This window comes from Mustela nivalis (genome assembly GCF_964662115.1).
Source record: "Mustela nivalis genome assembly, chromosome: 3".
NCBI classification, from domain to species: domain Eukaryota; kingdom Metazoa; phylum Chordata; class Mammalia; order Carnivora; family Mustelidae; genus Mustela; species Mustela nivalis.
In genome coordinates this window covers 62,783,433-62,796,383 of record NC_139022.1, presented here as the reverse complement: position 1 = coordinate 62,796,383, position 12,951 = coordinate 62,783,433, and the positions used below count along the sequence as shown (strand labels likewise).

General features: G+C 35.1%; 1 protein-coding gene across 4 annotated transcripts in view; it reads right to left on the bottom strand.

Moving 5' to 3' along the window:
* The window catches only part of SKIC3 (SKI3 subunit of superkiller complex), an 85,608-nt gene that overhangs the window by 48,495 nt on the left and 24,162 nt on the right, over positions 1-12,951 (bottom strand). For all 4 annotated transcript variants that reach the window (XM_082723849.1, XM_082723850.1, XM_082723851.1 and 1 more), the window contains 10 exons: positions 12,385-12,525; positions 10,710-10,811; positions 9,763-9,902; positions 7,338-7,424; positions 6,972-7,075; positions 6,381-6,507; positions 5,335-5,514; positions 4,699-4,823; positions 1,953-2,206; positions 691-793 (listed from right to left, as the gene is read on the bottom strand). In XM_082723849.1, coding sequence (XP_082579975.1) covers positions 691-793; positions 1,953-2,206; positions 4,699-4,823; positions 5,335-5,514; positions 6,381-6,507; positions 6,972-7,075; positions 7,338-7,424; positions 9,763-9,902; positions 10,710-10,811; positions 12,385-12,525 — 1,363 coding nt within the window. The remainder of the gene's footprint in view (positions 1-690; positions 794-1,952; positions 2,207-4,698; positions 4,824-5,334; positions 5,515-6,380; positions 6,508-6,971; positions 7,076-7,337; positions 7,425-9,762; positions 9,903-10,709; positions 10,812-12,384; positions 12,526-12,951) is intronic.

The window sequence follows — 12,951 nt, the reverse complement described above, 5'->3', positions numbered from 1 at the left end:
GCGGAGATAAAAATCTGTGGGAGAGAAAAGGCTAAGGTTTTCTTTTCATATTTGGTTCATACTCAAAATCAATTCTGGAGCAACCAAATCAATAGGAACCAGAAGAGAAGGCAAGTAGGAAAAGAAAGGAAGGGGAGCACGAGAAAGATGTCTAAGAAAATAATAATTCAAATATTTATGTAACAGACTTTTAAAGATCATCTAACACAACACTTCTATTTAGCTAGTGACTTTACAGTTCTAAATACCAGATTTACTCAGATTTTTCTGATTCCCTTAATATTAGACATCACTTTTTTTCCTACACAGATTCTCTTCAGGAAAAATGAGATTGCTCATTTCCCCTCAACTGCAACCCTACCAATATACCTAAAACAGGCCCTTACTATCAAATAGAACACTGATACGTTGTATCCAAGCTGCCACTTTCCTGACAGACTGCGCCCCACCCTTCCCTAGCATCTAGCATGTCAGCTGCTACTAAGAGCAAGAAATTCTATCTGTTCCCCAATGCAAAATTAATACAATATGTATGGTACAGAATTCATTGGCTAGTCCCTTATTCTTTGTGTTTGATATTCTGAATAATGATTGCTTTATCTAACAAAATAAACACAGAAAAATTTTCTAACTTTGGCTTTATTATAATTCTAAAAAATAAATACAATGAATAATAAGAATAATACTAACCAAGTAAAATATTCCAGTGCTTTTTCAATGTAGTCTACAGCTTTCCCATCAAGATAATCGATGAGAGCTGCTTTTGCCATCATGAGATGGCATTCGCCCAAACCTAAAACCAGGTTAAGTTTTTAGTTATTAAAACACATACAAGAAACACTCAGAATAAAGTTGAAAAAAAGAAAACAAAACATAGTGGTGTGATATTAAAGCCACTTTCCAAAACAAAACTCAGTAGTATTGTATAAAAATTATCTTTAAGTATGGTCTTGCATACATTTAGTATGGAATTCGAATGGCAAGGTTCTATTGGAGTAAACATGTACTAAAAGTGATAAAAATCTATGGAAAAGAATTTCCTTGGCTTTGGGCAAGTTACTTAACTCAAAACCTCAGCTTTGAAAATGCTACTGAATGCTTCTCTCCTTCATCTTACTATTTATTAACTATTATGAAATAAGATTTGATCTTTTTATATTCAAAACTGGATAGCAGACTACACTGTAAAATTTAAATGAAATAGCAATCTCCTCAAGTGCCCAATAAAGATTTAATAATTAATAAATTAATTTCACTTGAGGAAAGTTTTTCAAAATTTAAAAAGAAGTTTTCAAGATCTAAGTCACGTATCACTTTCAACATACACTATTTCTGACTTAAACCATAATTGTTTCATTTAAAAAGGAAAAAGAAATGGAGTAAAGGACACGTAATGGGCTCCAGGTTTTTAAAAATGGTTAGATATAATCATGTAAAATTTAGATTATATATGGATGGTGGCATTTTACTTTATATTACCAAAAATCATTTGTTCAGAAGGAGTAGATATATACAGACAAAATGAAATTAATTTAGATAATAACAAAACAATGTAAGTTGTTCCTGAAGTTCAAAAAAATGAAAAAAAAATCTCCTATAAGTTAAAAAGTAATTAAAATGTATTGAAATATTCTGAAGATATAATAAATTAATTATTAAAATATTAGAGCAGGGAAACTCTTGTTTTAGAGATCCACCAAATAGCTATCATACTATCTGATCTACAAGTTAAATATTTATCATATTACTATTTATGTACTGTTATGAAACAAGATTTGATTTTTCTATATTCAAATCTATATAACAAGTCATACTATAAAAGGTCCATGAAAAAAGACACCTTGCTGTTGACAAAAGAAATACTTTTTAGGTTACAAAATACATTCTGGAAGACATTTACTCAAGGATTTTAAACTCTAGTATCACAAGTCAAGGGGGTATTAAAAAATTACCTTTCAAAGCTGGCACATAATCTTCTTTCTTTTTAATGATCAGCTGGTATTGAGCTACCGCCTCCTTATATTTGCCTAGGATTTGCTGTATTGCTGCAACCTTAAACACACTGTATGTGGATTCTGGGTTCAGCTCACTGGCTTTTGTGAAGGATTTCAAGGCTGTCGTATAGCCACCTCTGCTTAAGTATGCCTCTCCTAATGACTCCCAACAATTGAAGTCCTTTGGGTCTGCCCTTAATGCTGCCTGTAAACTAAAATTTCAGTAAATAGTAAGTGAACTAAAGGTAAAAGAACTACTTCTGAAAAGAAAATAAAAAATAAATAATTCAACTGAATCACATATAACCAGGGTTCCTTCTATTTATAAAAGTGCTATTTAAAACAGGTATACGAGACAACTGGGTGGCTCAGTCAGTTGAGTGACGACTCTTGATTTCAGCTCAGGTCATGATCGTGGGGTTGTGGGATTGAGCCCTGTCTTGGGCTACACACTCAGCAGGAAGTCTGCTTGAGATCCTCTCTCTCTCTCTGCTCCTCCCTCCTCCCTTTATGCATTCTTTCTCTCAAATAAATAAATAAATCTTAAAAAAAATAAAGCAGTTATACCTTTTCCTTTTACAACTTGAACATATATAACTTGAATATTTTAATACTAAGAAATTTTATTATAAATTTGGAGTGAATAAGAACAAAATACCTTTTCAAACAAGTGCTGTTCAGAATTTTTTCCCTTGACTATCTGAAAGAATTCCAGTTTCCCACCAGAATAGGTATGTATCTCCATATGCCTCATGACAAGTAATAATACCCCACTGATCCTTCCACCAAAACAGAAATATCACAGTATTCTAGGTACTGATATAAATCAGAAACTTTATCTTAATCCATATATATACATGTATATATATATATGTATGTATATATTTGTTAATGTTCTCACAAACTGGAGGGGGTAAAAATAACTGCTACAACAATTTGTTAGGTTCAGAAAAAGGTACTTTCTAATCCTTTCTAAAAAGAAAATATACAAGGCTTATAATTAATTGTGATCATTCACATTTAAGTACTTACATTTTAATTTTTCAGTGTAACTGTAGTAATGAAATTTATCTCTTGCAGCATAACCAAAAAATTTTATATACAGATGGACTGAGGTCTTATAAACTTAATTAAATTGATAGTGAGATGCTGTGTTCTCATTACTAGGAAATGCTAAGGCTCTGTTATACTTCCTTATAAACAAAAAATCTTTGTTCTTCATTTTTTTAAATTGAAGTACAGCTGACGTGAAATATTATATTAGTTTCAGGTGTATAACACACTATGAAATGTTCACCATGATAAGTGTAGTTGATAAATATATTTACCCTCTGTCACCAAAGTTATTACAACACGATTGACTATATTCCGTATGCTGTACTTTTCATCCCTGTGACTTATTTATTTTATAATGCTAAGGCTGTATCACTTAACCCCCTTCCCCTACATCTTCTTTTTATTATGTATTTGTTATTATTAAATATATTTTATTTATTCTTTTTTTTTAAAGTAAGCTCTGTGCCCAACATGGGGCTTAAATTCATGACCCTGAGATCAAGAGTCGCAAGCTCCACCAACTGAGCCAGCCAGGTTCCCCTATTTCATTTATCCTTAAGTATAGTTGAAACCAAATGACTAAAAATGAGCTGCACCACATGCACACGAAGATGGCAAATATATCTCCTGCCCCAAAACAAAGCATGTCACGGGGAGAACAATAAAAGTATCAGCTTGTTATCATTCCTGAAGTTTCCACTGAGCCCCATCATATGTGTAACACTTAGAAGACTTCACTTCATTAGAATGGCTACCTCCTTAACAAATAGACATCATTTAATTTATTTTTGCAATTTCAGTGTCTTGCACATAAAAAGAAACAATCAATTATAAGCAAATTTTGCTACTCCTTCTCTCAAAATATAACCTGGAATGAGGCAATTTGTGAAGTCCACTTCGGGTATACAAAGAGTTTAATTAAAAAAATAATACATTGCTGGGTCATAGGGCAGTTCTATTTTCAACATTTTGAGGAACCTCCATGCTGTTTTCCAGAGGGGCACTACTGGGTATTTACCCTAAAGATACAAACGTAGTGATCCAAAAGGGCATGTGCACCCGAATGTTTATAGCAGCAATGTCCACAATAGCCAAACTATGGAAAGAACCTAGATGTCCATCAACAGATGAATGGATCAAGAAGATGTGGTATATATACACAATGGAATACTATGCAGCCATCAAAAGAAATGAAATCTTGCCATTTGCGACAACATGGATGGAACTAGAGCGTATCATGCTTAGCGAAATAAGTCAAGCAGAGAAAGACAACTATCATATGATCTCCCTGATATGAGGAAGTAGTGATGCAACATGGGGGCTTAAGTGGGTAGGAGAAGAATAAATGAAACAAGATGGGATTGGGAGGGAGACAAACCATAAGTGACTCTTAATCTCACAAAACAAACTGAGGGTTGCTGGGGGGAGGGGGTTTGGGAGAAGGGGGTGGGATTATGGACATTGGGGAGGGTATGTGCTTTGGTGAGTGCTGTGAAGTGTGTAAACCTGGTGATTCACAGACCTGTACCCCTGGGGATAAAAATATATGTTTATAAAAAATTAAAAATTTAAAAAAAAATCTCTCTCCTGTTCAAACAGTCAAAAAAAAATAATACATTAATAGTTTAAATGTAATAAGGTGCCTTACTCAGCCACAGCCTGAGAATGCTGACCAGCTTTCAAATAGTATAGTCCTCGCCTAAGCCAGGCCCATTTTGCTGTTCCAGCACTTGCCCTTTGAGTTACTGCTGTTAGGATAGCTAAGGCAGTTTCCTGAAATTAAGAAAAGACTAGTATTAGAGATCTCAAATACCATAAAAGTACGCAACACCTATGTAAAGTATCCAAACATATTTTCATTTACCGCTTCTGATTTTTTAAACTTACACCGGTATATACTCAAACTACAGTTTCAAAAATAAGTGATGAGTAATATAATGTCTGCCAATGAAAAGAAAATTTACTCCCTAACAGTGGCAAAAATATTTCTATTGTGTCTACAAAGAAAAACTTTAAAAAATAGTAAACTTCAGGACGCCTGGGTGGCTCAGTTGGTTGAGCAGCTGCCTTCAGCTCAGGTCATGATCGCAGAGCCTGGGATCGAGTCCCACATCCGGCTCCTTGCCTGCTTTTCCCTCTGCCTCTGCCTGCCACTCTGTCTGCCTGTGCTCGCTCTCACTCCTCTCTCTCTGACAAATAAATAAATTAAATTAAAAAAATATATAGTAAACTTCAAGTACACACATATAAAAATATTTCTAAGGGCTTAAGTTATTAGACATACCATCTCTTCAAGCTCCACACTTAAGTCAACTGCCGCAGCCCCAGATTCAGCATCAGTATCATCTAATTCAAAAGCTTTCCTATAACAGCCACGGGCTCTGTTTTTATCTCCTACCACATCTCTGTAGTAATGACCTAAATAGCGGAAAACTCTGCCCATGTATGGATCCAGTCTGGCAGCCTTTGAAATAAAGATTGATAGCAACACATTATTAAAGCTTGTCTGTGTGGTTCTCTTTAAAAACACGAAAGATAAATACATAGGTTAAAAGAAAAATGGAACACCTTTGTTAACCATAGAAAAATATGCCAACATGTCCCTTAATGTAAGATTTAAAGCAACAGGAGAGCTGGTTGTTACTACTTACAGAATGTAAACAAGTGTAAAAACATTATTTCTTTGTTAAAAATAAATGTGAAATTAGAGTTATTATTACATTAACCTTTTATGCATCAAGGTAAGAATGTAAGACTTCAGATCTTTAACATCTAAAATATGAGAAATTAAACATATGGAAGTATATATACCCATATTATAGTGGAAATTACCTAAAAACAGTATTTTTCTCCAGAGATAATTATGTCCCATCTTCTATAATGTGTGTTTCTGAAAAAAGTAACTTTTACATTTTTTATTTTCTCCTTCAAAACCCACATAACATTCTCACAAAACCTAATGTGTAAGAGATGAAACACCAAAAAACTCTAGTTTAAAAAAGCAAACAAACAGTTCAGGGGTGTCTAGGTGGTGCAGTCGGTTAACTGTCTGACTCCTGGTTTCGGATCAGGTCATGGTCTCATGGTTGTGAGATGAAGCCCTGCGTTGGGCTCTGCACTCAGCATGAAGTCTGCTTGAGATTCTCTCTCCCTCTCTCCCTCTACCCCTCCCACTCATGCCCTTGCTCTCTCTCTAAAACAAATAAATTTAAAAAAATAAATAAAAACAGTTCAGAAAACAGTAATTTTAAGTGCCTAACTTATATGATTATTATTTATTTTATTACAAATCCATTTCAACTAAGAATTGAATAGTAGCATTTGTTTTACCTTTAGAAAGTGGGTAAGAGTCTTTGTTTTATCTTTTCTTGTTTCTTCATTCATGAACCAATACGTTAACCCAAGTTGGTAATGATATTCAGCAACTTCAGCATCTTTCTCAAGAGCCCTCTGAAAACTAAGTCACCAAAGGGAAGTAAGAAGATACACAGAAAACACACACATGCACACAATGTAGGAAACTCCTGGTTGGGACAAAATTGTAGTTATTCAAAGATGCTAAATCAGAAGTAAGTTACTACTTTAGAATTTAGATCACAATGAGAAAAAAGTTTTTTGAAGAGAAGCTTATAAAAGCACAATGTCTTTTAGCTTTACCAGTGTGCTAAGCACTTAGGAGAACACATCAAACACTGTTCTACTCACTGACCATTATGATCAGCTAGTTAAATTTCATACCCATTACAGAATTTTCTTACAGGTACTGTGCTACATGTTACATACATTTCTTAAAAATACTAATGCTTATGCAGATCATATTACACAAAATGGATCTTTATCAAACTACTCATTTTGAATTTTTGAGAAATATAGTAACTTAAGATATGACTAGATCTATGTGCAGTCTAAACATATCCTTACCATTTCTCTGCTTGTGGATAGTCCTTTTTGGTAAAATGAATCAAAGCTTCCAGGGCATGAACTTCAGCTAGGTCAGGGTAAGAAGAGAGAAGGTCTTCCATAATCTATAAAGTAGATATCTGTCAATTCTTTATCCAAATTAAGTCATTTGTAGCTTTAAAAAAATTCACAATTTAGGGAACCTGGGTGGCTCAGCTGTTTAAGCATCTGACTCTTGATTTTGGCTCAGGGCATGACCTCAAGGTTATGAGACAATGCCACAGTCAGGCTTTGTGTTGGGAGTGGGCCTACTTGAGATTCTCTCTCTCCCTCTCCCTTTGCCCCTCCCCAACCAAAAAAATTCCAGTTTGAATGAAAAAAACCAACCTTAGAAGCTTCATCTAATGAACCTTTGTTCAGATAGGCCAAGCTTTTAAGAACCAAAAGTCCTGGGATATTATTTGCATCAGAAACCTAGAAAATAATTATAAAGAGATTAGGTCTCTTTCAACACAGAGCAGCAATGTTTGCTTGAATTAAAGAATGACCATAGAAGAACACAGAGTAAAGACGTACAGGTCCTTATTTTTAACACTATGAATACACTCATTCTTTATAACCTTTTTATTAGAGAAAATTTCAAAAACATTTCAAAAAAATTAGAGAATAGTATAATAATCCCACATGTACTCATTATCCAGCTTCAAAATTATAAACTCGAAGTCAATCTTTTCTCATCCATACCTCCACCCATTTCACTACACTCCTTCTTAGATTACCCCAGATATTATAACTTTTCTTCAGATACTTTACAATATATATCTAAAAAGTTCATTTTTATATAACATAATTGTACTACCATTATAAACACCTCACCAAAACCAACAATACATCCTTACTATCATCAAAAAATTATCAAGTGTTCAAATTTCTCAGTTGGCTCAGAAAATATTTAAGATTTTGTTTTAATCAAAATCTGAATAAGGTATATGCATTTCAAGAGACGGTCTCTTAAGTCTCAATCTATAGGGCTCCCTTCCATCTTTTTTCTTCTCTTACAATTTAATTGTTGAAAAATATGGGCCGCTTGTCACAATTTCTGAGTCTGGATTTTACTGAATGTATTCCCATGGTCCTGACATGTCCTTTGGTCCCCCATATCTTCTATAAATTAGTAGTTAGGCCTCAACACATAACGTGATTCAGTTTTGATGCTTTGGCAGGAATACTTCACGCGCACATGCACTTGGTTATGTATGGTTCTTTCTCTTGGGTGATATTGTTTAGCAACCACTGATCTTCAATGCCTGGATCTATTAATTCATTATGGACTGCAAAATGGTGATTTTCTAATTCTGCATTTCTTCTTTCCTTATTGATGGAATATTTCAATAACAAAAAATCCCCCCCCCATTATCTATTTGATTATTCTGAGCAACAGTTCATTAAAAAAAGGCAAGATAAATACTTTGAATCTTGCCAAATGGTTTCTTAGCATCCTCCAAAGAGTTTTTAATAGAGGATTTTATTGATTTTTTTTGTACCATCTGGAATACATGAATTTAAACTTAAAACCCATTTGATATCTTTCCACCCACAGTAATTACTGGTGCTCAAACTAACCTTTAGACAGTGACAACCAACCCATGGTAGTTCCTAAGCCTTTCTAGTATAATTCTAGAAGTCTTTTTTATAGTTTCCTTGCTTTCTAGCATTCTAAGATGTTCTGGGCTCATCCTGTATATTTTCTGTTTCAGACATGGACATTATCAGCTCTCCAAGAAGCTTTTCTGTGTGTGTGTGTGTGTGTGTGTGTGTGTGGAAACAAACAAAAAGACTGAAAAGACCTCCTCAAATCATTCACACAAATTACATTACTGTTAGAAGGCAAGTAGAAAATAAGAAATTAAGATAATAGTTCTTGAAGGATGCTGATGAATGTTCTAATTTTAATGAAATATTATGAAATGCAAAGTCCTTTGAAATATACAAAACAATGATATTTTAAAAATTCAAAACTCCACAATAATTGAGTGATATAATTTTAATTTTAGACCAAAATAGCCTTTAGCGAACAAAAATTTTAAAAGCACCATGTTGTTATAATTCACAATTTACTAGCTTTTTGCCAGGGATTTTCAAATTGCTTGAACCAAAAACATTAGGAAATAGGATTCCTAGGGCACCTGGGTGGCTCAGTCGTTGAGCATCTACCTTCGGCTTAGGCATGATCCCAGGGTCCTGGGATTGAGCCCTACATCAGGCTCCCTGCTTGGCAGGAAGCCTGCTTCTCCTTCCCTTGCTCCCCCTGCTTGTGTTCCTGCTCTCCCTGTGTTCCTATCAAATAAATAAATAAAATCTTTAAAAAAAAAAGGATTTCTTCTTAAATATCAATCTCCTTCCGTTTTATTAGACTGAAAAACATAAATAATACTATCTACAATGAAGCTACTGTGTCCTTCATTGTTCTTATCAGTAATCTATAAACTCTAAAGGAGGAAAAAATTTAGAACCTCAAATTAATAACAATCAATAAGTAACAGCCTTAGAGGTCCAAAAGAGAAAAGGAGAATAAGAACAAGACTAAAGAAAGAAATTGCATCGTATGAAGAACACTGTAAGTACTTAACCAAAAGGTAAACAAATAACTTCAGTAGTTTCCAAGTGTGTGAATGATTTAGAAAATGCTGATATGATGAATTCATACCTCTAACGTAAAATCTGTTTAAAAATAAATACTTATAAGGAGAGAGTGGTTGATGCATGGTTGACTGCAAAAATAAAGTTGGAGGGAAAAATCTGGTAAGATTACCTGATCAAGAGTACAAATTGCTTCCACTGAAGATTCATAATCTGAGAGTTTAATCAAAGCCTCTGCTTTCAAACGGAGACAAAGATTCTTCTGATGAAGACTGCCACCAGACACACCAAGATTATCTATGTTCTTCAGAGCTGACAAAATTAAGGACATCTGAATGAAGACAACCATATTACTTCATTTTTTTCTTCTTATGGGTGATAAATAATAAATTGGGAGATACAATAAGAATAAATTGCCAAAACAACATACATGAAGAATAATTCAGAGCCAAATATAAATTCTTCCCTGAATTCTTTATGGAATTATCTGCATTTAAAACAGAACAGAACTAAATTTAAAATCTCTATATTTCTGTAACATGAACATCCTGAAATACAATGGCTATCTATATCTGCTACACAACAAAGGTTAGCCAAAGCATCAGTACACAACTTAGCAAATGAGGGATACTGAGGGAAAAGAAGTTGAATTCATATGGACCAGGCTAAACTCTTTCTCAAATACAGAGGCTAGGCCACTGGCTGGGTCAAGAGCAGTGAACCACTTTTTATGATTACCTATCCCCTCACATGACCCATCTGACCACATTCAAATAGGCTCCAGATGCCTGAGACTTCTCATATTTACATCAGAGAAATCAAAAGCTCCTGAAGTTCTGGACACACCAGAAACTGCCTTATTACAGAGCACCTCCACACAAGCCTAAACTGACTGTCAAAATTCCAAGTACAGGGATCCTTTGAAAAATACTTTTACTTTAAAAGATCATACACAACATGCACATACACTTGGCATTATTTAACCATCTCAATGAAACTTAAATTGGTAAGTAAATTAAAATACAAAATAAAGCATGTAAGTTTCTTTAAACCACTATCTTTTTCTTCTTTAATATAAAAAGAAACAGGGTTGGCCACCCTTACAGATGTCAGTAATACCTTGATTGCATGAAAGAACAGCTTCCTTAGGTCTATGCATTTTAACTTGGACTTCTGCCAGATGATACCATCCAGCCGTGCAAAGAGGGCTTTCCTTTAACCCTAAAAGGACAAAAGCAATCACAAAATCCAAGCTTTCTATGATTACTGAGATAAGTGGCAACACCATCTACTCTCCAATCAGACCTCTCTTCTCCCTTGTCTCTCATATATAATTATTTGCAACATTGATTCCATGCCCCAATCCATTTCTCTACAACTGCTACTTTAGCTCCCATCTCCACCATCTTTATTCCAGAACACTGCAAGTGCTTGCCACCCACTCCAATTCATTCTCTACACTGTAGTCAGAATATCTCTACAAATACAAATGGAATTATGGAATTCCCATTTTTAAAACCTTCCACAGGTTCCCAGCTGCCCTTAAGATAACATGCAAACTCATTCACAAAGTGTGCAAGGCCCCTCTCCAGTCTCCTTTCTTGACTCTTATTGCTCCCATAGGTCATTCTCAATGTCGTTGAACTACCCTGAATTCCAGCTGTGCTCTCAGTCTCAGGCTATTTGACTCTTAGCTTAAAATGCTCCTCCTACCCTAAGCTGGTATTTGTTACTCATATCTCTATTCGAATGTGAGTTCATCCACAAACATCATACATACAAAAGTAAGTTAAAGATAGGATCCTAAGGATGGGGGGGGCATAGATATAAAATAATTATGTTATGTCTATATCTATATCTTTATTTTACAAATGAGAACATTGAGACAAAGAATTTACTTAAGTCTTCTCAAGGTCTTGAAATTAGCTGGAATCCAGACCTAAGCAAACTCCAGAGTATATATTTTTTTCACTTCTATCTTAAATATACATTCCTCAGAGAAAGGCCCAAAGATAACTGCCTACTGACTATGCTAGCTAGGATGTGAAGGAGAATTTTTCAGATCAGAGGGCTGAAAGTTATGAGCAGAAGGAAGGAGGGGAAGGGACAAAAACACGGAAGGAATATGTTTTGTTTCACACAACCAACAGATCCGACGCAGGAACCTGCTAGATGTTTTAACTGATAGCCTTTTGCATGAGCCAATTTGAGACACTTTGAGCTGAGGGCTGCACCAAAGCCCACCTGAGTGACCCTGAAGTTCTGTTTAGCTTACTATAATAGTAAGATTTATTGCTGTGGATGAGGTCTTCAGCCATTTTGTGAACATACAATGTATGCACTAGCATGCTAACAAGACAGACATATATAGCTCAACCAATTAATAGCATATGGACTCATTATCTTTGAAAATGAAGCATTGGAGCAGGAAAGGGCAAAAAATCAGACTCGAGAGGTTTGCAAACCTTTTGAAGGAGTTTGTATGTTATCCTAGGGGCAGCTGAAAACCCATGAAAGGTTTTAAGCAGGGGAAGAGAGTACGTATATATTAAGTTTCTTAATGTGTACACCAGCTCTCTACCAACACCCTCTAATACACTGAATAAAAGCTTCCTGTATTAACCCCACAGGGAGACACTGCCTTGAGGGCTATTTCCCTGTCTTCTTACTTGTGACACATGTTGCTTCAAAACTTCCTTGGGTTATGTTCAATTTAATGCATCCCAAGAAGTTATACCCTTGAGTTTGTTCACAACTTAAACCTCATGTCACATGCTTTATACTGTACACTTACCTTCTGTTAGGTTACTAACAGCATCTTCATACTTTTTGTCTTGTAATGCTTTAATGCCTAAACCAATGAAGCCTGGACCACTTCTGGAATCCATTTCCATTAATCTGCAACAGTACTGCTGTCCTTCATCAGTAAGACTGCCTGGGAAAAAAAAGGAGAAGTTATTAGCATACATACTCCAAATTTCCAATTGCCAAAACTTATATACTTTAAGCTCAAATGCTGTCTTACACATCCTCTACCATATCCTGACTCCAGGAATTCGAAACTTAAGTAGACCAACAATACTAAAAAATACTAACATACCATTAAAAAAATTATGCTTCTCCATCTTCTTAAATATTGGAGGTAGAAACCACTTTACCCACTGCAGTATGGGTAAACTGAACCCTCAAACAAGAAACTTACTCCTATTTGCCACTGCTCTAAGACACATAGCCTCCTGCTTGCCAGCTCTCCTTTTCCTATTCCACAGTAACTTTGCCAACCTCTCTCCTTGGGCAACCATGCTGCTAGAGACGTAGCAGCCAGGATGTCAAATCGGGCGAATTCTTCCAGAATCATACG